This window comes from Nyctereutes procyonoides, unplaced genomic scaffold (genome assembly GCF_905146905.1).
Source record: "Nyctereutes procyonoides isolate TBG_1078 unplaced genomic scaffold, NYPRO_anot_genome, whole genome shotgun sequence".
NCBI lineage: Eukaryota > Metazoa > Chordata > Mammalia > Carnivora > Canidae > Nyctereutes > Nyctereutes procyonoides.
The window spans coordinates 19,480,487-19,507,605 of NW_026575147.1; the positions used below are offsets into that span (position 1 = coordinate 19,480,487).

At 37.3% G+C, this 27,119-nt stretch overlaps 1 protein-coding gene across 2 annotated transcripts in view; it reads left to right on the plus strand.

Moving 5' to 3' along the window:
* Positions 1-27,119, plus strand: part of VPS45 (vacuolar protein sorting 45 homolog) — a 69,035-nt gene that overhangs the window by 16,063 nt on the left and 25,853 nt on the right. For both annotated transcript variants that reach the window (XM_055312155.1, XM_055312156.1), the window contains exons 11-14: positions 8,605-8,763; positions 8,978-9,085; positions 10,264-10,385; positions 25,209-25,340. In XM_055312155.1, the coding sequence (XP_055168130.1) occupies positions 8,605-8,763; positions 8,978-9,085; positions 10,264-10,385; positions 25,209-25,340 (521 nt within the window). The remainder of the gene's footprint in view (positions 1-8,604; positions 8,764-8,977; positions 9,086-10,263; positions 10,386-25,208; positions 25,341-27,119) is intronic.

Sequence of the window (27,119 nt, forward strand, 5' to 3'; positions counted from 1 at the left end):
AGAAGAAGACATAAGACTTAGGTCTGGACAAACAGGCAGGAATGCACTAAACAGAGTAGAGTGCTCCAACCAGGGAGGAGAGGGGAAATTCTTGGCAGAGAGAATGCAGACACAGAGATGGGAGATGGGGGGGCGGGGGCAGAGAATGAAAGGAACAGAGAATAATTCAGTGTAGCTAGTGCAGGGTACAAGATGCATGGTCTAAGATAAGCCAGAAAGACAGCCTGGGGCCTGATTATGACCATCAAAAGGAGATTGGGCTTTAATCTTAAAATGTTGAGAGCAACCAGAGCATTTTAGAAGAGAAGAGACATAATCAGACCTTGGCCTCAAGAAATGTACAGCATTGTCAAAGCGACAAAACTAAAGCACAAGAAATACATAGGTGGTATTTCAAGGTAATATTTAATTAAGTCAAAATAACCTCAAAATAAGATTTGAGGCTATTAAGGACAGTTCCTTAGAGAAGGCGATATTAAGATGGACCACCAAGAATGAATAGAATCTGGAGGAGGATTTCAGTCAGGAATAACAGCAAAAGCAAAGAGGTAGAAATATGCAGAAAATAATAAACAGTGCGACCTGTTGGAGAGTGGGTGTGGAAGAGAAATAGGAGATAAAATTGAATTTGTAAACAGGAACCAGTTTATGAAGAAACTTGGGAGAGGAATTTGCACTTGCTGAGATAAGCAAAGAGATCCATTGTAGGGCCATATGCAGAAAATCCATATAATGAAAGCAGTATTTTAGGCAATTTAATCTAGTAAGGATGCTTTAGAGGTGAAAAAGCTGAAGTCAGGCCAGTAGACTCACAGTGATAGTACTAAAAATGCTCAGTAAAGGCAAATCTGAGAATTCAAAGGGAAAAAAACAATTTAGCGACAGATTGGATATAAAGATAACAAGACAGAACAAATCTGATAATTCCAAGCTTCCTGAGAAATGGCATGTGGTATCACTGGCAAGAAGTCACTTGGGAATGAGAGTCCTTTGAGAGGTCTACATTTCTCAGGCACTCACCATAAGAAGTACATGTCCTTATAATAGGACCCTATATTCTACAACCCAATCTCTTTCTTTCCCTCCTGCAATTCAACTTGACTTTACAAAATAAAGCCAAAATGGTATAATGGAAACAATACAGGCTTTGGAGCCAGACTGTCCTGACTTTATTCTGTCTCTACATATCAGAATTTTGGGGGGAAAGAATTACTTATTTTGCCCAAGCCTCACAGATAAAGATTTCAAACTTTAGATTGTTACTAGGATTCAGTGAGATATGTAAAATGTTTCTTATATGATAGGTGCTTGGTAAATATTGGTTCCCTTCTTCTAAGCATAATACTTTAAATATATGGTACAACTAAAACAAGGAAATCCACCTACCTGTGATTGCTCTAGTAATAGCAAGGTCCTTACTGGGATTTAGAGTTGCTACTTTTGAATGTTTCTTAAGATGCTGTTTGCTTTATATTTATGAAAAGGGCTTCAGTCACCACTGAATTTTATCCCTATATTCTTTAATCCTTTCAAAGAACTTTTAGGCTGATTTTATTATTTTTTCAATTGTATTGAATTCTAATTCGTTTTTTTTTTTTAAAGATTTATTTATTTATTCATGAGAGACACAGAGAGAGGGGCAGAGACACAGGCAGAGGGAGAAGCAGGTTCCCCACTGAGCAGGGAGCCCGATGTGGGACTCGATCCCAGGACCCTGGGATCATGCCTTGAGCCGAAGGCAGACACTCAACCACTGAGCCACCCGGGCTTTCCTCTTATTCGTTTTTTAAAACATTTTTTATTTATTTATGGGGGGGGGGGGAGGGAGCATAAGCAGTGGGGAAGGGCAGAGGGAGAGGGAAAAGCAGACTCCCAGCTGACCAGAGAGCCCGATGCAGGACTTGATGTCCTGGGATGATGACCTGAACCAAAGGCCGACACTTAGACGACTGAGCCACCCAGGCACCCTTGAATTCTAATTCTTAAAGAGATAATATAAGTACTTGGTGAAAGAGATATGTAGTAAAAAATGAGTCTGTTACTAGTCTCACATGCATCCTTAGTTATCCTGTATCTGCACAAGTCTGTGTGATATGTGTATCTCTCCCTTTCACTCCCTCCCCCTCATTCTTTTTTTTTTTAATTCAGACGATACCATACTATACACATAGTTCTGCATTTTGCCTTGTTACTTAACCATTTATCTCAGAGACTGTTCCAGATCAGAACCTAAACACTCACTCTTTTCAGTCACTAAATAGCATTCCTTTGTAAAGATGTATCACAATCTATTTAGTGACCAACCTACTTGAAACAGTACTATTAATCACAGTTTGCAGTTGTTTTGTGGGCCCATAGAAGTATTCTTGTGAAAACTTTTTATCTTTCCCAAGAAAATTGATTTTCTTCTCTTGTTAAATAAAAAAAATTTATTCTATAATTAAATGTAAATTTCCTTCTGTTTATCATTTTATTTTTCCCTTTGAAACAATAGAACCAAACTTAACCACTAGCCAGTTCCAGTATCTTTATTTGTATCTCTCTATATATGGAAAGCAGACAAGGTTGCTATAATTCCTTGCCTGAAACCTTATTTCTGGGCAGCCCTGGTGGTGCAGCGGTTTAGCGCCGCCTGCAGCCCAGGGCGTAATCCTGGAGACCCTGGATCAAGTCCCACGTCAGGCTATGCATGGTGCCTGCTTCTCTCTCTGCCTGTGTCTCTGCCTCTGTGTGTGTGTGTGTCTCTATGAATAAAAAAGAAAAAAAAAGAAAGAAACCTTATTTCTTATTCACTTTAAAAGAAAAAAATAGATACTTTAAAATATGAATTCCATTTGTGATCCATTCGTGGTATTTTTAAAAGTTATCCTTTGAAGGTTTTCTTGCCCATGTTAATTAGGGTTTTACAGTGAGCAATTGATTTGGACTCCCCCACCATAAAGGATTTCTTTGGCAATACGATTTAAATAGTCTATAAATGGAGCTTTTGTCTGGTAGTGAGTATGTGCCAGGGGCCTGACCCCTAGATTGGTTATAGCATTCCTTGGTCTGACCTTAGATGATAATATGTCATGAAGCAATGAATTGAGGTTTTTTAGTAGGAAAGGGATTTACTTTATTGAATAGTAACTGTATCATGGTGAAGGGAAAAAAATTCTATTGCTAAAAATTAACCTATAAATTGCTGCCACTTCTAACCAGTTACCCTACAGACTAACAAAAATTTGATTTAGAAGAATTTTCATAAGAACCAAACTGCAATGTACTATCATTAAAACCTATCCATAGCCTTGGAAAAGAATCATTTGATTAGTGAGGAATTTTTTTTTTTTTATGCCATGAAGAGAAATATCTTCAGAAAGTAAGCAGTTTTTTCCCCCATGTGTCATATTATAGCTTTTTGTTTGGAAGGAAGAATTACTCTATTTTTATATACTTCTTTCCTGACCTTGGGTAATAAAAGACCTCAAATCGTCCTATTAATGGTATATAGTAAAGACTCAATAAATACTTGTTAGAAAAATGAAGAGAAAGAGTTCTGTTTGAAGCAGTATAGAGTAGTGGCTGAGAGTTTGGGAATTTGATGGCTTGGCTTTGAAAATTATAACCACTCTAAGTCTTAGTCTTTTTGTCTGTAAAATGGAGAAAAATCATAGTACTTAAAGATTTTTGTGAGGGTCCAGTGAGCTAGTACATGTAAAGCACTTAATATGGTACCTGGTACTTAGCAACATTCAATAAGTAGAACTGTACTATTATTTGTTAATATATTCTATTTTCTTTATGGCAACCGGGACATTGTTTTCTTATCTACTCATCACCTCGGATCTCTTCCTCCCTGCTTTGAGAAGGGTTTTCTGCTTCTCATTAAAATTATAGGAAAATTGTTTGGGACACATCGAGGTGACAATTTTACTTTCACCAATTAAGAATAAAAATGATCATTTTTCTCTCTAACCCAACATTTAGCCAGTGTTTCAGACAGTGTTGACCAGCAGAAGACCTACAGCAAAGCTAAGTATTTTAGTTTTCTTCTTTTGACTAGTCATTAAGGAAAAGAATATGACAGATATATTTACCAGTCAATGGAATTTGGTCCTACCTACTTTCTATCATTTTTCCTAGCTAACCTCTTAATCGTTCCACAACACTTTTATTTCAAACTGTTAGATTAGACTCATTTTTTTTTTATCATATCAGCATGTTGAAGGCTTCTGCCAATTTCATCCTGCTGTTCTAATCTGCTGGCTTATTATCATGCTATTCATTGATGATGTTACTACATTAATGTGATAGTACATACCAAGGTAGAGTTCTTGTTCTTTAGGTTAAATTAAAACAAAAAATAAAGACTATTTTTGGTTGCTGACTTCATCTGTAATTTATACAGTGGTGTAACTATGTCTTTATAAAAATGTGTTCTGGGTTGTGCTGCTTCATCATAGTTTTGGTAGAAGAAAATAGAAAAGTAGCCCAAACAATGAAAAGATCTTAAATATCAGAAAAAAACTGTTTTTTAACTGATGTTTTTTGAGTGACCATTAGCTTCTTTTTAAAACTTGACCTTCAGAGATAGTGTGTTTGCTTTCCTTTTCCTATTCTTTGATTAGGCCTATATGAATGTTAGAATTCATTGAATTCTGTGTTTGAATCCTATCTTCTTAAGAGGACAGTAGTTTTCTTTCACTCTACTCAGCCATTGTTATTATGTGAAGTATACTTTTCTCTTTTGAAAGTCTCAAGGTTTATGGAAAATTTATTAAGAAAAGAGAAGTCAGAAGTTCATTATATAATTCACTCATATGTCCAACATATAAGTACCGCCACGTAGCAGATACCTGCTGTGTAATTAGAAGTCCCTCAGATTGTTTTCTCCTCTTCCCTGGTTAGTACCCTGGAATTTCAATGTAATGTATGCCACTATCAATCAAGTTGATGAGTCAACTAGCCATGAGTGAAATGTTCAAAATCAAGTCAGAGGATAATATGGGATCTAGGCAGACAAAAATGCCCTTCTTCTTCAAGAACTTACATAAAGTGAAAGAGAAGAAAGAACTTACCTTGTTACCTACGTGTTTCCTTCCATGAAGAAATAGATAAGCCTCGCTGGAACACTGACCTGAGTCATGGGTTGGGTTCTAAGGGCTCAAAAGTAAGCGAAATAATCTACTCAAAGTAATCTTGGTTCACATCTGGGCCACGTCCTCAAGGGAGAGCTAAGAGTCAGACCAGGGACTCTAAATAACAAGCACCAAATCTCAAGGAAGAGAAGTGGATTCTTTAATGGGAAAGAGCCAAGAGTCAAGATGCAAGTAAAAGTAACCAACAAAGGAGGAGGGTACAGGCTTATTGCAGCAGTCTTTGTCCCTATACCAGTTCTTTTTTTTTTTTTTTAAGGTTTTATTTATTTATTCATAGAGACAGAGAGAGGCAGAGACACAGGCAGAGGAAGAACCAGGCATCATACAGAGAGCCCGATGCGGGACTCGATCCAGGGTCTCCAGGATCATGCCCTAGGCTGCAAGCGGCACTAAACCACTGCACCACTGGGGCTGCCCCCCTATACCAGTTCTGTGGTTTTTATAGTTAATTGAGAATCTCAGATTTGCTAAAAAATATAGAAATTGAGTAGATTTAAGGTAAAAAGAGAGTGACCCCAAGGGCAGAAATTGAAACATCGTGCCCATAAAAAGAGATCCCAGATGGATGTTTTAAACTTAGGCTAAGTTGATTGAGAGACATAGGAAATAGGGTATTCTTACTTGGTAATAGTTTTTACTCTGAAATTTCTTCATATTATCCTAGAAACTAGTGGCGAATTTGAACAGATATTCTAAATAGTCTGTATTCTGTGATTGCTCTGGAAAGGGTACCACAAAAGAAAAAAAAGTAAGGAAATTCTTATGACTGCAAGGTTTAAATCTATAGAAGAGAAATTTCTTCCCTTTTGATTCCTTAAAGATGATGCTAGTGAAATATTCACTTAAAATAGCAACAATAGGAATCTTCCCCAGAGACCTTCCTACTTGAGAGCCACCTGGGAGGTTCCCCATGTCATCATAGTGCTCTTTGGTGTGAACAGAAGAGTTCTTAAACATTAGACCGGTTGTTGTGAAGCATGAAAAAGATAAGGTACAGGAAAGCATCTTGTAAGTTGGAAAGCTTCATTTGGATGTTGTGTCCCCAGAATCTAGTGCCTTCCAAAGCTCTTGTCAGTCTTTCAACTGAACCCATTTCTTTCTCTGATTGCCATGTTCCTGGGTTTTTTTGTTTTGTTTTTAAGATTTATTTATTTATTCATGAGAGACACAGAGAGAGAGAGGCAGAGACACAGGCAGAGAGAGAAGCAGGCTCCATGCAGGGAGCCCGATGTGGGCCTCGATCCCGGGACTCCAGGATCACGCCCTGGGCTGAAGGCAGGCACTAAACCGCTGAGCCACCCAGGGATCCCTGCCATGTTCCTGTTAAGAGAGTCTCCCAGGCTAATTCCAACACTTACTGATTCTTTAGGGCCTTTTGCAAATGTCACCATCTTTATGAAATCCTTCTGGATTCCTCAGCAACCAAGTGTACTTTTCTTCACTCTCTCCCCTTTCCTGCATTGCACTGTTTCTCAGTTTTTGTTTCTTGTTTTGTTTTTTGCAAACATATGTTTCTGTTATAATACCACATATGTTTTTCTGAAAAATCTCCTATTCTGCAAAATCATGTACAAAAAATAAAAAAGTGTTATGGGAAAATAGGGTTATAAGCAGGTCACTTAAAATCTACCTAGCTAAAAAAAATCTGTATAACTTTGTACTCAGTGCCCTCATAAAAATAATGATAAGCCTAATAAAAATATTAGCACAGTTAAATCTCCATAGGCATTTGCACCCAGAAATATACTCAGTTCATCCATTGTAGCCTTCCTTATTCCTGGTTATTCTTCAGGATGTAAGGTCACAGAAACTTTTGCTTCTCATACAAACTAGTTTCACCAAAATTAAAAATATAATATGGGGATATCCGTCGTTTTTTGGCTGTCATTTTTTTTGCTTTTTAACTCAGAGAAATATCTTTGCATCCTTTTCATTTGTACTTGCCCTTTCCCCGGATAGCTTAATACTGTGGAAAATACAGCAGTCCTTAAAGGTATAAAACCAGCTACTACTTTTTTTTTTTTAAGATTTGTTTATTTATTCATGAGAGACACAGAGAGGGACAAAGACATAGGCAGAGGGAGAAGCAGGCTCCTGTAGGTGGCCTGACGCGGGACTCAATCCCAGGATCCCGGGATCATCGCCTGAGCCAAAGGCAGATGCTCAATCACTGAGCTACCCAGACAACCCAAAACCAGCTACTTCTTGCAAAAAACACTGGTATAGGATTTACATCCTTTTTTCCTAACATAGTCTTAAAGCTTCCTCTTTCAAGAGGAAGCTTATCCCTATTTCCTTCTTAATACTAACATGCTGGAAAAACTACATATAAATCAATATACTTTCCATGTTAAACTGACACCATTCCCATATTCAATGATCTCGTAGAGTTAAAATGCATTCAAGAAATGTGCTTTGTAGCAGAATAGGCTGTAATTGTTTCATTCTCCTCACCTCCTTGTCTGTGAACTCACTGAGGACATAAACTGTGTCTAATTCACCTCTGAATCCCCTCCAGTGCCTGGCATGGTGCTTTATGTTTAGAGGGGGATCACAAAGTATCTCTCGGCTTTAATTAATTTGTTCTGCTGCATAATAAATATAAATACATACTCTAGGGAAGTCCCTTAATGTGAGGATTGACAGAACCTACATGATTTTGTGTAGCAGCCTTTGCTGTCAGTACCTGTCCTCTTAAGATCATTAAGTGTTCAATTTAGAGATTACATGCTTTACATACTCATATCTCTGAAAGCCATGTTGAGACATATTGTTACATCTGATGCTTCTTGGAGATTAAGCCTAGTCCTCCTACATAAAATTCTACCAACTTGGGCAGCCCCAGTGGCACAGCGGTTTAGCGCCACCTGCAGCCCGGGGTATGATCCTGGAGACCTGGGATCGAGTCCCACGTCGGGCTCCTTGCATGGAGCCTGCTTCTCCCTCTGCCTGTGTCTCTGCCTCTCTCTCTCTCTCAGTCTGTGTCTCTATGAAGAAATAAATAAAATCTTAAAAAAAAATTCTACCAACTTGTCTCCATATCTCTGGCAGTCACTAACACTAAGCAATAGTTTTACAAGTCAACAGATCAGTTCTGTTGTGTGCTGTATTGATTGAAATAGTGGAAATAATCTGTGTTCCTTGTTTTAGCAAGGAAATTGCAATCTTTTCCACATGAGACCATAGACCATCTCATCAAAGGAAAGAAAGGAGTTAAATTCATTTTTGTCCTAAAGCAATTGCAGTGGGAATTTTTTTCCTTAATTTAATTCTTGTCTTAGGCAAAGGCATTTAATTTTCTGTAGCTGAAACAATTGCTAAACCTAGGACCCGTACATTGCCATAGTTGTAATCTTATTCATGAACTCAGATATATCACTGCCAATTCAATAATTATTAGACCTAAGATATTATATATCACGCAGGTGAAGGGGAGAGAAATATCAGCTCTTTCTTTTTTCAGAATGTAAAGAGGCTCCTGCAGAACCCCAAAGTGACAGAGTTTGATGCTGCCCGCCTGGTGATGCTTTATGCTCTACATTATGAGCGACACAGCAGCAATAGCCTACCAGGACTAATGATGGACCTCAGGAACAAAGGTGTTTCTGAGAAGTATCGAAAGGTAACCAAATTTATATATTAATCCCACCAAACAGGTAGCAACTTTATTATTTATATTTTTAGTTCTGACAAATGAGAAGTCATACTGTTTTTACTTACAGAAATGTATAATTCTGTCCTCTCTTGTCTTAATTTCCTTAATAAGGGTATTTTCTTATGAAATTAATTTCCTGATCCCTAAGCAGTAAAAGGTGGTTTCTCTTTTTTCCTTTTAGCTCGTGTCTGCAGTAGTTGAATATGGTGGTAAACGGGTCAGAGGAAGTGACCTCTTCAGCCCCAAAGATGCTGTGGCTATTACCAAACAGTTCCTCAAAGGATTGAAGGTATGGCATGTCCCTTCTGCTTTCTTTTTTTTTTCCCCTTCTGCTTTCTTAAATGAGAAACAGTGAATAAAAATGATCTTCAAAGTAACTTTAAGATTGCTGCTGATTTAGTACTATGTCAATTAAATGAAATTAAAGCAGACATCCTCCTGATAGCTTTTTCTTCAAATGCTTTCTCTATTGGAGCAGCATCAGCATTGGACCAAGCAGCTGAACAGGGAATAATGAAATATTTCCAGGAAATACCCAAGAGTAAAATGACGGACAATTCTGTTAGTCATAACTGTATTACTCCACTTGTTTATCATTTTTAAGATTTGTTTGGTAGTTTTTCTTTGAAGGAAATTAAAGATGAAGCAAACCACTCTAAATCTTTTAAAAATATTTTCTTGGGATCCCTGGTGGCTCAGCGGTTGAGCTCCTGCCTTGGGCCCAGGGCGTGATCCTGGAGACCCAGGGTCAAGTCCCATGTCGGGCTCCCTGTATGGAGCCTGCTTCTCCCTCTGCCTGTGTCTCTGCCTCTCTGTGTTTCTCTCATGAATAAATAAATAAAATCTTAAAAAATAAAAATAAAAGAATAAAAAATAATAATATTTTCTTAAAATAGTAAATAATAATAATAATAATAATTTTAATCTGCAAGCCTTTCTTATGTTTCCTGAAATATTTCCATTTTCCTGAGTGTTTCTAGACTCCTTTTCTACATGGTCTTTTCCTTTTATTTGCTCTGCCTATCATATCACATTTTCACAAAAAGAGATGATAAAGGATTTAAACAATTCCATTTGAAATTCTTTTATAATAGCTAGGCTTAAATTACAAAGCATTTTTATGAGATTGGAACATTTCTCTTGATGAAAAGAAATTTTTAAATTAACCAGGGCAGCCCCGGTGGCGCAGCGGTTTGAGGCATGATCCTGGAAACCCCAGATCGAGTCCCATGTCAGGCTCTCTGTATGGTGCCTGCTTCTCCCTCTGCCTGTGCCTCTGCCTCTCTCTGTCTCTGTCTCTATGAATAAATAAATAAATAATCTTTAAAAAAATTATTTAACCATAAAATCCCTATTGGAATCTATCCCATGAAATCCCTGTTGAGTGCATGTCCTTTTCTGATGAGTATCATTAACTGTTATATTGCAAATTTCCCAAAAATGATATAAGAATCATCTTCCCCTTAGGGAGTAGAAAATGTGTATACTCAACATCAACCTTTCCTACATGAGACTCTGGACCATCTCATCAAAGGAAAGCTTAAGGAAAATTTGTATCCTTATCTAGGCCCCAGCACACTCAGAGACAGGTAAGATAACCAAGATATTAATAATAAAAACCAGAAACACTAAGAAAATGGAAATGTAGAGTGTTGTAAGAGACTACAACTAAGATTATATTGCTCTGTTATTTTAGTTCTGAGATTCTTTTGGTTTTACATGTGTCAGGATTAAATTCATCTGCTAAGCCTGAAAGATTATTTCTTTTGGAATAAAGAAACAGGTATTTTGGAGTATCCCAAATTCTTGTATTCTGTCCTTTAGTTTCAGATGAGTTTACTTATGCCATTTAAGGTTCGGTTCCATGGCATTTAACATTTGGAGTTTCAAACATTAAAGCCAAAAATAGATTTGCTGCTTGATTGCCATCCAGAACAGGTTGTTACTATTTTTGGTGAGGACTGGACTTTGCCAAATGTGGCCAGCATACAAACTGAGACCTAATTAACAAAGGCCATTTGTTATACAGGAGCTAAGAATGGCTCGCTTTTGGGGTATTAACCAAAGGAAGCAATTAATTTGTCATTTTAATCCAGTAGTCTGTTAGTTTTAATAAAAACAAAACTCATCCAAAACAACTTACTTAGACCAACCTGAACTTTTAAATATACACAAAGTCTACTTTGTTATAAATTATTTTGTATTTTTTACTGGGACCATATATTATAAAGAGCTTAATATATGTAATAAAACGCTGTTGGATAGATTGATATGCAAATTGTTACTATTGGTAGAATTCTTCTGTCATTTCAGCTAATCTTAACCTAAGAGTCTTGGAAGAAGAGTATATATTAGTATACTATAATAATATATAAATAGTATATTTATAACTGTAATAAACTTCTGAAAGGAAAAGATGGCTCTTTTACATGATAAAATGTATTTTTTTCTATTTTGTTCCTAAAAAAAAAAAAAAAAAAACTCTGTAATTTGGTAACAACAGAAAAAAAAGATCTTTTTAAAAAACCCAAAGTTGTGTGATGCCTGGGTGGCTCAGCGGTTGAGAGCTTGCTTTCAGCCTAGGGCATGATCCTGGAGTCCTGGGATCAAGTCCCACTTTGGGCTCCCTGCAGGAAGCCTGCTTCCCTCTGCCTCTGTCTCTGCCTCTTTCCGTGTCTCTCATGAATAAATAAATAAAATCTTTAAAAAAAAATCCAAGGTTGAGAGGCAGAATATCTGGGGTTAATTTCAGACAGTATATTCATTCAGATAAAATGTTTAAGGACCTTGGTATCAAGATTCAGAAATGTCAGCTTAGTGGAAACTGTGCAAACCAGCCTAAAGCTATTCACCTGTCTTAGAGGCTTTTTGAAAACCAGTGTAACTCTATTAAATGGCCTTCTAATTAGTATGATAAAAATAAAAATATTACTTTTTTATGAATTTCAATTAAGAATTATTGAACAAGGAGTTAGCTACTTATTGCTAAAGGGACACCAGAGACCACCAGAAGAGTATATTATTTATGGTTGGTTCGTAACAGGAAACCTTTCTAATTTGGGTGATTCAATTCCAACGAAAGCTCAAAATGATGCTCTTCCAGCAAAATGCACATTTATCAGTTGTCAGCAATCTGGTAGCATTTGTCATTATTACCTAAGTACAAATATAGTTAATAATTCAATTGCTCTATCCTTTTATAACAGGATATTATAATGTTATAATTATGTTATAACATTAATTATGTTATAAAAATATAACAAATATTTTTTTATTGAGTGTCTTCAGTATGTCAAAAACTGTTGTAAAGGCTTGCTTTTGGGGTATTAACCAAAGGAAGCAATTAATTGTCATTTTAATCCAGTAGTCTGTTAGTTTTAACTCATCCAGAACAACTTACTTAGATCAACCTGAACTTTTAAATATACACAAAGTCTACTTTGTTATAAATTCTTATGTGTTTTTTACTGGGACCACATATTATAAAAAGCTTAATATATGTAATGGAACGCTGTTGGATAGATTGATATGCGAATTGTTACTATTGGTAGAATTCTTCTATCATTTCAGCTAATCTTAACCTAAGAGTCTTGAAAGAATAGTATATGTTAGTATACTATAATAGTATATAAATAGTATATTTATAACTGTAATAAACTTCTGAAAGGAAAAGATGGCTCTTTTACATGATAAAGGCTGGGGAAATAGAAGTAACAAGAAAGACAAGTTACCTGCCCTTAAGGAACTGACATGCTGAAGACAGTAAACAAATAAACAAAGAATAAAATTTGAAGGATATTAAGTGCTACTGAGGAAATAAATAGGGTAATAACCTACAACATAACTTTGTAGAGGTGAGGAGGGTTGCTTTAAATGGAGTGAACTGAGGAAAAAATAAAACAAGACGAAATCAGGGAGGGAGACAAACCTTAAGAAACTCTTAATCATAGGAAACAAACCAAGGATCTTTGGAGGGGAGGTGGATACATTATATGTTAATTAATTGAATTTAAATGAAAAATTTTTTAAAGAAAAAAAAGTTATAGTATCAGTTAAAAAAATAATAATAAGAGAACCTCTCTTGAGGAAATGCTATTTAAGATGAGCTTTAAATTACAAGACAGAGGGCAGCCCGGGTAGCTCAGGGGTTTAGCACTGCCTTCAGCTCAGGGTGTGATCCTGGAGACCTGGGATCGAGTCCCATGTCAGGCTCTCTGCATGGAGCCTGCTTCTCCTTCTGCCTGTGTCTCTACGTCCGTCTCTCTCTCTCTCTCTCTCTCTCTCTCTCTCTCTCTCATGAATAAATAAATAAAATCTTTAAAAAAAAATTACAAGACAGAGCGAATCACATAACAATTAAAATGCATCCCAAGCAAAAGGAACACCAGAGCAAAGGCCTTGAAGAAAGAGAGAACTTGGCAAGTTCATGGAACAGAAAAAAGCCCAGGGTGGTTGGTGCATAGTGAGTTAGGAGGAAATAAATTGAAAAAATAAGTAGGGACTGGATTACTTAGGGTCTTAAAGGCCCTGGTTAAGAGGGGTTTTAAATTTTAAATGTCATAGGAGACCATTGAAGAATTTAGCATGTAAGTGACATGAACCGAATTACTTATAGGATCACCTTGTGGGGAGAATGGTTTTTTGTTGGTTTTTTGTTTTTGTTTTTGAGAATGGATTTTTGAGGGCAAAAATAGCAGGGAGACTACTTAGGAGGCAGTTGTTATAGTCTAGGTAAGGAATAAAAGAGGTTTGGTTAAGGGGCCTGAGAGAGAAAGAATCGATAGACTTGTTTAATGGATCTACTCCATTAAAGGGGGTATCTACTCTTACCGTCTTACCATAAGAGAGAATCAAGAATAATTCTCGGGTTTGGGGGGGCAAAGTTGCAGGTGCCTATTAGATAACCAAGTAGAAATGTTAGATAATAAATGGGGAGTCAACAAGATTTTGGTGATATTTAAAGCTATGGGATATAAAATATATAAGATCACTGAAAGAAAAAAAGAAAAGAGCCCTGGACCGAGCACTGAGTAGAAGACATGGAGCCAGAAATGGAGACCGAGGAAGAGACAGAAAGGTAGAAGGAAAACCAGGGGAGCATGGTGTCATAAAGACCAAGAAGCCTGTGGTAACCTGAATCTAGTCTTCTGAGAGGTAAAGGTGAAAACAGTACAGAATCAGATAGGGCAACATGAAGGTCTTTGGTGACCTATTCCGTAGTTTCAGGGAGATTGAAAACCAAATCCGGGTTACAGGATGTAAGATAAAATAGAGATAACAAATGTATATCACACTTTTAAAGAAATTTTGCATGAAGATGTCAGAGAAATGGGATGGTAGCTAGGAGAGAGTGTGAGCTCAAGGGAAAGAGATTCTAGAGCATATCTGATGAGACTGTAATCTGATGAGAATTACCCTAAAGAAAGTAAAGTCAAAAATACAGAAGAGAAAGAGGAAGAGCTGCAGAAGTGAAGTCTAGGGGATCCAGATAGAAACAGAAGTACTTTTTTTTTTTTTTAAAGAAGTACTTTTTTCTTTTTAACAATTTTGATGGTGAGAATATGGGACTATCTTGTCTGATTGCTTCTATTTTCTCAGTAAAATATGATGTCAAGTTATCAGCTGAGGTAGTGGGTAAGAAGAGAAAACATTGTGAAACTGTCATCTTGCAGGCCAGGAATCAGATTTACTAGGGAAATATAATTAGGACTTCTAGCCAAATTGAGTGCCCATTAGAGTTTTATAGTCATTAATTTAAAGTAGTGGGGCACCTGGGTGGCTCAGTCAGTTAAACATCTGATTTCACCTCAGGTCATGATCCCAGGGTCCTGGGATTGAGCCCTGCGTTGGGTTCCCTGCTCAGTGGAGCGCCTGCTTCTCCCTCTCCTTCTCCCCACTGCTCATGCTCTCTATCTCTCTCACTTCCTCTCTCTCTCAAATAAATAAAATCTTTTAAATAATAATAATAATAAACTAAAATAGAGGGGTGCCTGGGTGGTTCAGTTGGTTAAACGTCTGACTCTTGACTCAGGTCACTATTCTGGAGTCTTAAAATCGAGCCCTGTGTGGGCTCTGCACTTAGCATGGAGTCTGCTTGCTCCTCTCCCTCTGTCCCTGCCCCCCACTTTCCCCCTTAAATGAATGAATGAATGAATGAATGAATGAAATCTTTAAAATAGAGGTTATGGTCTAATTGTGTGGTTTTCTCCAGCAACTTTTGGCTATACTAGATTAAATGAGGGCAAGGCTGGTAGCTAGGCCCAACCAGGATTTGGGGAATTGAAAACAGAAGGAGGGTATTGGATGGTAAATAAAGTATTTGTTTTGTGGATTGGAAGTCTTAAGTCAAAGAATTATTAAGATAGAAGTATTAGTGTAAGTGAATTAGAAATTGAGGAGGTGATTATTAGAGAAAAAGATCTTGAATTCAAGACTTCACAGTACAGATACTTATAGTAAAAAGTTTATGTTATAATTATGGATGTTGATTACGAGGGATGGAAGAACAGATCATTCTGGGTGAGAAGACCAGGATGTGATATGAGTAATCCATGTTGATGTGAAAGTCACTGAAAATCCTGAAAGGAGCAGCAGTGAAAAGAAGGACACTAAACCAGACCTAAAGTCCTTGGGAATGAGAGAGTGACCAGGAAAGGAGGTCAGGAGAAAACAGTGCAACTGCCTCATGAGTTTCTAACATAAGAAAGATGGTGAAGAAGGCAGAGAAGTTGGAACAAAACAATAGGAGGGGGCACAGAAGATCCCTACACCACCTTCTGGCCCTGCTTAACATCAGGTAGACTACAGAGGCCTTGAAAAAGACCTACTGAACAATTCTGCTTCTAAAAGCTTTCTTTCTAGATATATTTGTGCAAGTACACAAAGACATAAACAAGGATACTTACTGAAACATTTGGAGTTTTTTTCAATTTTTTAAATTTTATTTAAATTCAGTTAATGTATAATGTATTATACCAATACCAATAATGTATTATTGGTTTCAGAGGTAGAGTTCAGTGATTCATCTAGAGTATATAACACACATTACATTATGTGCCCTCCTTAATGCCAATCACCCAGTTACTCCATCCCTCAACCCACCTCCCCTCCAGCAACCCTGTTTGTTTCCTATGATTAAGAGTCTCTTATGGTTTGTCTCCCTGTCTGATTTTGTCTTATTTTTTCCTCTCTTCCTCTGTGATCCTGTTTTGTTTCTCAAATTCCACATATGAGTGAAATCATATGGTAATTGTTTTTCTCTGATTGACTTATTTTGCTTAGCATAATATCCTCTAGTTCCATCTATGTCATTGCAAATGGCAAGATTTCATTGTTTTTGATGGCTGAATAGTAAGTAGTCCATCATATACATATATGTGTGTGTGTGTGTGTGTGTACCACATCTTCTTTATTTATGCATCTGTCAATGGACATCTGGGCTCTCTCTATCATTTGCCTATTGTGGACATTGCTGCTATAAACATTGAGGTGTAGCTGCCCCTTTGGATCACTACATTTGTATCTTTGGGGAAAATACTCAGTAGTGCGATGGCTGGGTCATAGGGTAGCTCTATTTTTAACTTCTTGAGGAACTTCCATACTATATTCCAGAGTGGCTGCACCAGCTCGCATTCCCACTAACAGTATAAGAAGGTTCCCCTTTTTTCGTGTCCTCATCCTTACCAACATCTGTTGTTTCCTGACTTGTTAATTTTAGCCATTCTGACTAGTATGAGGTGGGATCTCATTGTGGTTTTGATTTGATCAGGTTTTCCCTGATGCCGAGTGATATTGAGCATGTTTTCATGTGTTTTTTGGCCATTTGTATGTTTGCTCATGTCTTCTGCCCATTAATTGGATTGTTTGCTGAAACATTATTTGTAATAGTTTAAAAAAGAGAGAAACAAACTAAGTATCCATCAATAGAGGACTGGTTACTAAATTACAGTACATTGCTATTCATTCTTCTTAAGAAGTGGCATAACTTGGGGCACCTGAGTGGCTAAGTGCTTGAGCATCTATCTGCCTTTGGTTCAGGTTGTGATGCCGGGATCCTGGGATCAAGTCCCACATTGGGCTCCCCGCAGGGAGTCTGCTTCTCCCTCTGCCTCTCTCTGTGTGTCTCTCATAAATAAGTAAAACCTTTAAAAAAAAATGGTATAACTCTTCATGAGGTGATACAAAAAAACTTTTTAAGATATATTGGATAGAAAAGCAAAATGCTATAATATCCCTTTTGTGTAGAAAAAAGAACCCATATCTAAGCATAAATGTGATTATATACGTATGTGTATATAAACAAGTCTGCTTAACTATACTATGTGTATATATACAATATGTGTAATATATATGCAAGCACATATATGCATATGTATACAATAAATATTTCATAAAGGATAAGAAAGTGTTAATAATGGTTACCTCTAAATATTGAGACAGTAGTTAGTTAGATATATATCTGTCTTTCCCAGTAGATATTGATACTGTTTTAAGTATCATAATCTTGAAGTAAAAACTGTGTTTCATTAATACTTGGGTTTTTTACAATATTTGACACGGTGCCTTACAAATTGGTGTTGAATAGGTATCAAATTTCTTGTGTAGGCATCTATAATAGTAGATATGACAAGATTTATAGTTGGAAAATTTAAACTAGAGAATAAATTTGGTTGATGTTACCAGAAAATTTAGATTTTATAGTTTTCCGGTATCCCTCTACAATATATTGGCTTTACATCATCTTGGCCTCGCTCTCAGTTCTAGCCACTATCTTGGATCATCACACTGAGAAGAGTCATTCATTTTAGTCATCTTTATGATAATTTAAGTCTTATCATGATAGGAGTCCTTGGTTTTATCGTTATTAGGAAATATCAAAGGAGATGTGGCAAGAATACAACTTTGAAACCAGGAATGCTTGTAGAATTGTTTTAGTCCTGAGCTATTAAATTCATGGTTAACCTGTTTGGCAGTATAGCCATATCTACAAATTGAGTTTTGATCTTTCCCCTGCAGATGAGACTCCCCCATTTCCTATTTAGTAGGTTCATTTTTCTTTCTTGCTCCAGAATTGCTTCTTGTCTCTGATAAAAACAAGCAACTTAAAAACATTTGGTGCGAAAATGGAGCTACCTGCTCATGCATTCCACAATCAGTTCAAAAAGGAAGTACTTTTTCACATTTACACAAATTTAGTGGAATCTTGTGGTAGCAATTCATTTTGTTTCTATAACCGCAGTCCTTTCCCAGTGGCCTTTTTTCCTATAGTAAATGTTCATAAGATCTTTACACTCTATAAGTACTCAAAAATTTGAATTTTAGCCATAAGTGTAATGGTCCACAAAGTAGATAAAATATTGCCTTTTAAAAGTTTTTCTACTTCGTTTATTCATGTACAGAAGTAATGATTTCCAGAAATACTATATGTGAAAAATGTTTATTTTTCTAGTAAAATAATATGTAAATTGTTTGAGTTCTCAAGGTGTTCTTGTATATGTATATGCAGCATGAACTGGCTGCTGTTTTTTTCTATCTAATGTTTGCTGCCTGCACTAATTAATGCTTTTAGTTGCTATGGTGAATTACAGAGCACTTGTATATTCCACTTAGCTTCAACCATCATATAAAAATGATTCATTGTGTATTTTCCTGTTGGCCTCATCAGAACATCTACTTTTAAAATACACCAGGGAAAGGAATGAAAAGGAAAAATGTCAGGGTGTTTGTTTGTTTTTTCCCCATCACTGTTCCTCCTTAAGCCAGCTTGAATAAGGAATAGGAGGCTCAGGAAAACATTTATTAATGTTTTCATAACCAAATGTGACATAGTTATCTTTGTTAGGTACACAATTAAGTCAAGCTATAAGAGTCTATCCCAGTATCTAAGTTTTGTCCTTATTTAATATAACCTACACCCACAGTTACCATCTGTGACATTTTCTTCCCTCTCCAGTAATACTCCAGAAAATACTCTGGTACCCTGAAATTATCAGACTAAAGGATAGTATTCTAACGCTCTTCTAGGAGCCTGCTTGAGGGATGCCTGGTTGGCTCAGTGGTTGAGCATCTGCCTTTGGTTCGGGTTGTGATCCCGGAGTCTGGAGATCAAGTCTCACATCAGTCTCCCCTTAGGGAGCCTGCTTCTCCCTCTGCCTATGTCTCTGCCTCTTTCTGTGTCTCTCATGAATAAATAAATAAAATCTTAAAAAAAAAAAGTGCCTGCTTGAGTTTATTCCTTCCCAGTTCTTGCCTTTCTTTTCCACAGAGACAGGTGTACTCTTGAGGCAAATTATGGGCAGAGGGCAGCTCTAGGGAAGAAACATCTCCAGAATGATCCTTGCTTAGCTGCTTTTTCAATTGACTTAGCAGATCAGGTGCCCAAGACAAAAATGTTACTGTCTGGTTCCTCTCGGTCACTGTACCTTTGCAAGGAAGAAACTTCCTTCCCATCTTCTTAATGAAATAATCTATGCAATTCATGAGTATTTACTCAAGATAACTGCATAACAAGTGTCAGTCTAGGGTTGCCTCTCAACATAAAGAGTGTTACGTATGGAATCTCACTATAAAAATAATACACATTTTCTGAGAATAGAATTTCATTTCAGCTTTGAGGGTATTATTACTTCTGAACACTACAACTGTTTGTTTTTTGTTTTTTGTTTTTTCCTGTTTCTACCTGGGCTGGCCTCCAGATAGTTACATAGACCAAACAATTGGCAGAATGTCTTCTGTCTCCTCGGTGGCACATTCTTATAACATTGGATTTTTTTCTCCATAGAACTCATTCTTCATCAGTATTCTTTAATGAATATTAAACCAAGTATGACAGTATTTGAGAAGCCATTATCATCTCAGCTCATTCATACTTCTAGAACCAATATAGTGGGAAGAATTAAAAATTTATGTTCTTCAAAATTTGGTGTTGAAAAGAAATTGTCTATACCCATGAGGGTAATACTGTGATAAAAGTTACAGAGACTCATATCAGTATTTAAAATTATAGCCAACTGTAGCTTGGTAGTTCCTTTTGGTCTATTCCTAAAGAATCTGACAAGATCTGAACTTAAGTTCCTTTCCCCCTTCTGTAGAAATATTAGTCAGAACTGAAACAATACCCTCAGTTGGAGAAAAAAGAAGAGAACTTGTATTTTGCCTGAATATTCAGTCCTTGAAAAATGAAGAGTTCATAATACTTGGTAGCAAAATGTTACTATCATAATCATGCAGCATTTCCTAAGCAAATGACCCTTCTCAACAAGAGAAAGCTGACCTGTAACTGGAGGCAAGGACTTGAAGAAAAAAAAATCTTGATGGTAGAGAATTTTAGTGATTCAAGTCATGCTTTCCTCCTATAAGTTACAAAGAGCCTTTTTCCCTGCAGCCTAAAGCACTAGATTAATATTGGATTAATAACTTAGCTTTATCTACTCCGTGATACTAGAGGAAATCACACAAATTATAGATTAGTGCCACTACAAACTCATTGTTTATAAACTCACTTGGGCCTTCCCAGGTACTCAAACTTTTATGCATGCTTAGTCTTTGTCTCTCTCCACAGCAGTTTTGAATGTTTTCCATTCACCAAATCACCTAACCCACCCCAGCCCACAGCAGTGTTTCCTAGAGAAAAAAAATTGAATTCCAGACATTAACTCCCTCAGTGTCTAGCCCCCATAATTATTTATTCTTTCCCGTATTTATAAACTTATTTATATATACCTACCTTTATGTCTTTCCTCCATTCTAAAGGAAATACATCCTTTTTTGGTACTTAGAGCTGACCATTCTGTCAGCACTCTAGTTTAGACTCCTACCATTTCTTCTGAAGCCTTCCTGTAATGGTTATTTGCTTGTTCCCTCTCTCTCCTTGTCTAATATATTTTCAGCTTCTCCTCATTTAAGTACTTTCCCACAGACTACAAGCATACTTGGGTTTTTCCTGTTAAACAAGCAATAAGTATAAAGCCCTTGAACCTGGGTTCTTCTCTAACCTGCGTCCTTTCTTTCACAGCCAAACTTCCTGGATGAAGCCACTGTCCTCTTCAATCCATGCACCCTGGCTTCTTACTCCACTATAATACATGAGACTTTTCTTACAAATTCATTATACAACAGCATACACAGCGGTCTCTTTCAATCCTCATCTTATTTACCCCGCTGTGCATTTCACACTGTTAACCCTTCTGTTCTTAAAAGTCACTTGTCCCTTGGCCTCTACCTTCTGGTTCTCCTCCTACCTTTCTGACAATTTCCTTCTAAGTTGCCTTTGCTGGCTATTTATCTTGCTTATCCTGCAGCTGTTTAAAGACTCTCCAAAGCTCTGTCTTTCGATTCTCTTCTCATTCTATACAATCTCCCTAGGTTGAACTCATCTATTCCCCAGGTTCAGCTGTCACCAGTATTTGAGGAAATGATTAGGCTTAAATGTCCAGATAGATGCTTAGTGGACATCTCTGTTGGGATGTTCCACAGGTATCTCCAACACGTGTTTTTGTCTTACTTTCAGGAAATAAGTCTTGCTTTTTTTTCTCAAACCTAAACCAGAAAACTTAGTTATCATGGACTCTTCCTTTATCTTCATCCTCCACATTTAATCATTGACTAAATACTGAAGAGTCCTCGTTTTTTGGGGGTGGGGGTGGTTTGGGGGTTTGTTTGGAGAGCCCCTCCTCTCCACTCCTGGTATTTCTTTAGTCCCATTTTTCATCTTCTCTTTCTAAAAGTCTTACAGTGTCCTTTTGTTCTCCAGCTTTTCCCACCTGCACCCCTCCCCCAATTCATTCTCACACAGCTGCCAAAATTGCCCTTCAAAAAAGCAAATCTGATCACTCTAACCTAAAACCCCTCAGTGACTCCCCCATGACCTATAAGACTCTAGGCCTTCCATGGTCTGGCCTCTGCTTATTTCTCCCTCTCTTTCTCTCATTATGTCTCTAACTTATCTGCTTTATTCCATAGGAGTTAGGATGACTCCAAAGTTTTTATCATAAGCAACTGAAAAGATAAACTGGCCATCAACTAAGATGGGGAAATCTATAGATGAAACAAGCTTGGAGCAGAATTTAAACATTTGAGTTGAGAAATTTATTAAACAACCAAGTAGAAGTATCTAGTAGATAGATATTTAAGCCCGGCATTTAGGAGATAGGTCTACCTGGGCTGGAGGTAGAGATTTGGGAGTCATCAGCAAAGAGATGTGTTTAAAGCCATACAACTTGGGTGTGATCATCTAGGGATAATCAGTAAGTTTAATAGCACTTTCTACAATGATGGAAATGTGCTCTATCTCTGCTATTTTATAAGGTAGTCAGTCATTAACCATGTGACTATTGAGCACTTGAAATGTGGCTAGTTCTACTGAGGGACTGAGTATTTTATTTTATTTTATTTTAATTAATTTAAATTTACATAGCCATATGTGGCTAATGGCAACTACATTGGGCAAAGCAGATCTAGAGAGTAATTGTAGGTGAAGAAGAAAGGAAGACCAATGACTCCATCATTAAGAAGTTAGGGAGATGAGGTGAAGCCATCAAGGAACACTGAAAAAGAGCAACTAATGAAGTAAGAAAATCAAGAATCTGATATCCTGGAAGCCAAGTGAAGAAAGTATATGGAAGAAGAACAAGTAATCAACTTAAACAACTTAAAAGGACCAAAAGTCTTGATAATACATGGTGCTGAAAGGAGGTGGAGAAATAGGCACTTTCTGAGTTGCTGGGAATGACATCTATAGAGTATCTTGGCAATATCTACCAAAATTTAAAATGCACTCTAGATCCAAGATAAGGGCAAGGAGCAGAACAATGCACATTAAATGCATGTGTGTGTGTGTGCATGTGCGCACGTGCACACACTATACTATATATGTATGTGTATGCAAATATGTATATATGCATATATTTACATATATGTACACAAAGATAATATCTCTGAAAAGACTCATAAGAGACAAGTAGTAGTGTTTGCCTCTCAGGAGAAACTGAGGTGCAAGAACACTGTGGTGAGAGGGAAACTCACCCCTTTTGTATTTTATGTTATATGCAAACATTTATCTAGTCAAAAATAGTATATTTTAAAATAACAAAAATAATGATAGAATATGTAACAGTAGGTAATTCCTAAAGCATGGTAGTGCTAAATACATTGTTTCAGGTGAATTAGTCTAAAATGCTTATTTTGTCTTAAAAAGTAAGTTTGTGGAGTGCCTGGCTGGCTTGGTTGGTTGGGCATCTGGCTCTTGGTTTCAGCTCAGGTTATGATCTCAGGGTTGTGGGATTAAGTGCCATGCTCTCTCTTTAAAAAAAAAAAAAAAAGTAATGCTTAAAAGCATGATTTTAAGTTCTAGGTTCATACAGAAATGCCATGATTGACTACCTAATTCATTGCAAAACAACCACCTTTTCATCATTGGGAGCCTTTTATTGGGTAATCTACAATTCAGAGATACTCTGAACATTTTTAATTTTTGCCATGGTATCTGATTCTGTTTCCATGAAGTGTCATAAAAATAAATACTCTCTGTTAATTCCTTTAAGGTGTTTTAGAAAGAGACAAACAAACAGAAAAGAAATGTAGGGTGGGTTTTTTTTTCATGATTTATACATAAGCCTGTATAATTAAGGAGGTTTCTATTTAATTTTGTGCTATAACCTCCAAAATGGATGCTTCTCTTTGATACAGTTTTAAATAATGTCCAATAAGTCATTTAATAAAATTACTTACTTGCTAAGATTAAGTAATTTTATCTTCTTTTGATGGTATGAAAAAAGAAAAACAGGTAAACTTTAACAGTTTTGAAGTGATACGGTCTCCTTTTTTTTGTTTTTTTGTTTTTTTAAAGATTTTATTTATTCATTCATGAGAGACACAGAGAGAGAGAGAGAGGCAGAGACACAGGCAGAGGGAGAAACAGACTCCATGCAGGGAGCCCCATGTGGGACCCCAGGACTCCAGGATCACACCCTGAGCCAAAGGCAGATACTCAACCACTGAGCCACCCAGGCGTCCCTCCTTATTGATATCTACAGAAGGGGCCAATAGAAAGCCCTTACTTTTGTTTTGAAGCCATTTTGATAATGATTGTAACATAGTAAAACTACACAGTGCTACCCAAATGAGGCCAGTGACTGAGCTGAAGTGTTAGTATGTCCAATAACAAAACTATACTCAAGAGTTTTTTGTTTGGGATCCCTGGGTGGCGCAGCGGTTTGGCGCCTGCCTTTGGTCCAGGGTGCGATCCTGGAGACCCGGGATCGAATCCCACGTCAGGCTCCCGGTGCATGGAGCCTGCTTCTTCCTCTGCCTGTGTCTCTGCCTCTCTCTCTCTCTGTATGACTATCGTAAATAAAATAAAATAAAATAAAAGAGTTTTTTGTTTGTTTTCACGGGGTTGGTATTTTTTCCTTGGTTTATCAAAGGATTTGAGAACAAAGATTTTAAGAAGTGGAGTTCCTAGAAGTGCCATTAATTTATGTATCCCATTCTCTTTTTATACTCAAAGTACTAATGTTTCTAGTTTCCATCTATTTTTTTAAGGTTTTTTGTTTTTGTTTTTGTTTTTTATTCATGAGAGACACATAGAGAGGCAGAGACACAGGCAGAGGAAGAAGCAGGCTCCGTGCAGGGAACCCAATGTGGGACTCGATTCCGGGTCTCCAGGATGACGCCCTGGGCTGAAGGCGGCGCTAAACTGCTGAGCCACCCGGGCTGCCCCTCCATCTTTTTTAAAAAAAGATTTTATTTATTTATTCATGAGAGACACAGAGAGAGGCAGAGACACAGGCAGGGGGAGAAGCGTCCGTCCTGTGGTGAACCTGATGTGGGACTCAATCCCAGGACCCTGGGATCACAACTGAGCCAAAGGCAGGTGCTCAACCGCTGAGCCACCCAGGCGTCCCTCTAGTTTCCATCTTATGGGAACACCCTAATATACTTATAGTTTCCCAAATACGTTAAGTCCTTGAACAGAGGCTATTGTAATGACACTGTATTAAGTATTTGACAAAGGACTTCTATATGAAAGGAATTGTGCAGTACAAGTATAAATTACTGCTATATTGATATCATGGCACAGTGAAGTACTTGGGCAGCCTCTCGAATATAAAAGTACATTTCTAGATTTGGTTCCAGCAAACACTATTGTGCTATTCTGAAATCCACAGCACAGAAATTATAAGACATCCGCTCATAAACAGAAAGCAAATCACTATTCAGCATTTCCTGCTCTGTTTCCTGCCAATTTCAGATAATTAAAACTTTTTTAAGCCTTTTATTCTATTCTGCTTTAATTCTGCTTCCTCCACCAAAAATGAAAGATTTAGAAATTAAAACTGCATATAATAGTAACACCAAATCTTTGCTTTTTTTCCCCTCTTATCCTATGATGTTAACTTTCTTCATTATTGCAGACCTCAGGATATCATTGTGTTTATCATTGGAGGAGCCACCTATGAAGAGGCTCTAACAGTGTATAATCTGAACCGTACCACTCCTGGAGTGAGGATTGTCCTGGGAGGAACCACAGTGCATAACACGAAAAGGTAAGGGAGAGCAATTCAGTCCTACAACTCTGTTCCCTTTCCTAGAGGATAAAGCTTAAATTTGTAAAGCTGAACAAACTGCTGTAGACCAGTGCATCAGTTCATAGTGTAATAATAAATTGTGTGAGATGAGAGCTCTAACTCCATGGGGTTCATAAATCACCTAATTAAGGTCAAAGACCTGAAGAGTAAAGACCAGCCTGTAATATTAATCTTATAGCCACAGACTGACACTCTGAAAATACTGAAACGTAATTGAATTCTGTGAGTTTTTTCTTTTTTATTAATTACATTTATTCAGTTAGTATTTAGTAAGAAGAATACAAAGATGAATAAGATAAAGTCCTACTTTTAGGAAGTCATTGTCTATTAGGAAAGATAGAACAGGGATCCCTGGGTGGCTTGAGGGTTTAGTGCCTACCTTCAGCCCTGGGCATCATCCTGGAGTCCTGGAATCGAGTCCCACATCAGGCTCCCTACATGGAGCCTGCTTCTCTGCCTGTGTCTCTGCCCCCTCTCCCCACGCCCCGTCTCTCATGAATAAATAAATAAAATCTTAAAAAAAAAAAAGGAAAGATAGAACATAAAAAGTAACAAAATAAGTACCTGAAGAGACAGATCATAGAGCCATGGATTATCAGAGTGACTGAGAAAAATTAGTAGATGTTTCATGGAGAAGATAGTGCATATTCTGAACCTTGGGCAGAAAATGGACATAAGGAGGGAGAGCACATATTGGCAGACTTAACCACATGAACAAATTACTGAGGCTGTAGGCAACAAGCATAGAAAAAGAACAGCAAATAGTCACCCAGTTGGAATGTGCAATAATAAATGAGAAAGTTGACTGAATGCCATCATTGTGAAAGGCCTTGAATTCCAGGCTGAGGAATTTTTACTTTCTAGTGTAGAATATGAAGAATCATTGGAAGTTATTTAAGCAGTAAAATTACAAAAGGGTCACAGTATTTTGGGAAGATTAATTTGGAAACTAAGAGTAGGGAACACAGGAGAAGGAGCCTGGAGAAGTGTGGCATGATAGTTGAATTTAATGATTAGAGACCCTGAGATCCATACTGAGCCATGTACACATGGATACATTGGGAGTCATTAGAGGTATTTGTGTACTTTTTCCTTTTGTATTATTATTTGGCTTTTTTTTCTTTTTAAGATTTATTCATTTAAGAGAGAGCACACAAGCAGAGGTGGATGGGTAGGGGCAAAGGGGGTGGGAGAGGCAGACTCCCCATGGAGAAGGGAGCCCCACTCCGGGTTCCATCCTTGGATGCCAGGATCATGATCTGAGCTGAAGGCAGATACTTAACCGATTGAGCCACCCAGGCGCCCCTACTATTAGGCTTTTTAACATAACTTTTCCCTTTTATTATGGAAGTAATACACATTTATTCTGAAATTCTTTTTTTGTTTAAGATTTTATCTATTTATTCACGAGGGGCACAGAGAGAGAGGCAGAGACACAGGCAGAGGGAGAAGCAGGCTCCCTGTGGGGAGCCTGATGTGGGACTCATCCTGGACCTGGGATCACACCCTGAGCCAAAGGCAAATGCTCACTGAGCCACCCAGGCATCCCTCTGAAATTCTTTTAATTCAGAAAATATAAAGAGAAAAAGAGCTCCCCTAATCTCATCATTGTTACACTTTGATCTTTTCAGACCTTTTTTCCTAAGTGTATAAACACTTATGTGAATGTATCGACAGAAAGGAATCTCTTTCTTGTACATTCTGTTTTTGACCTGAATTTTGTAGTCTGTGATTAAA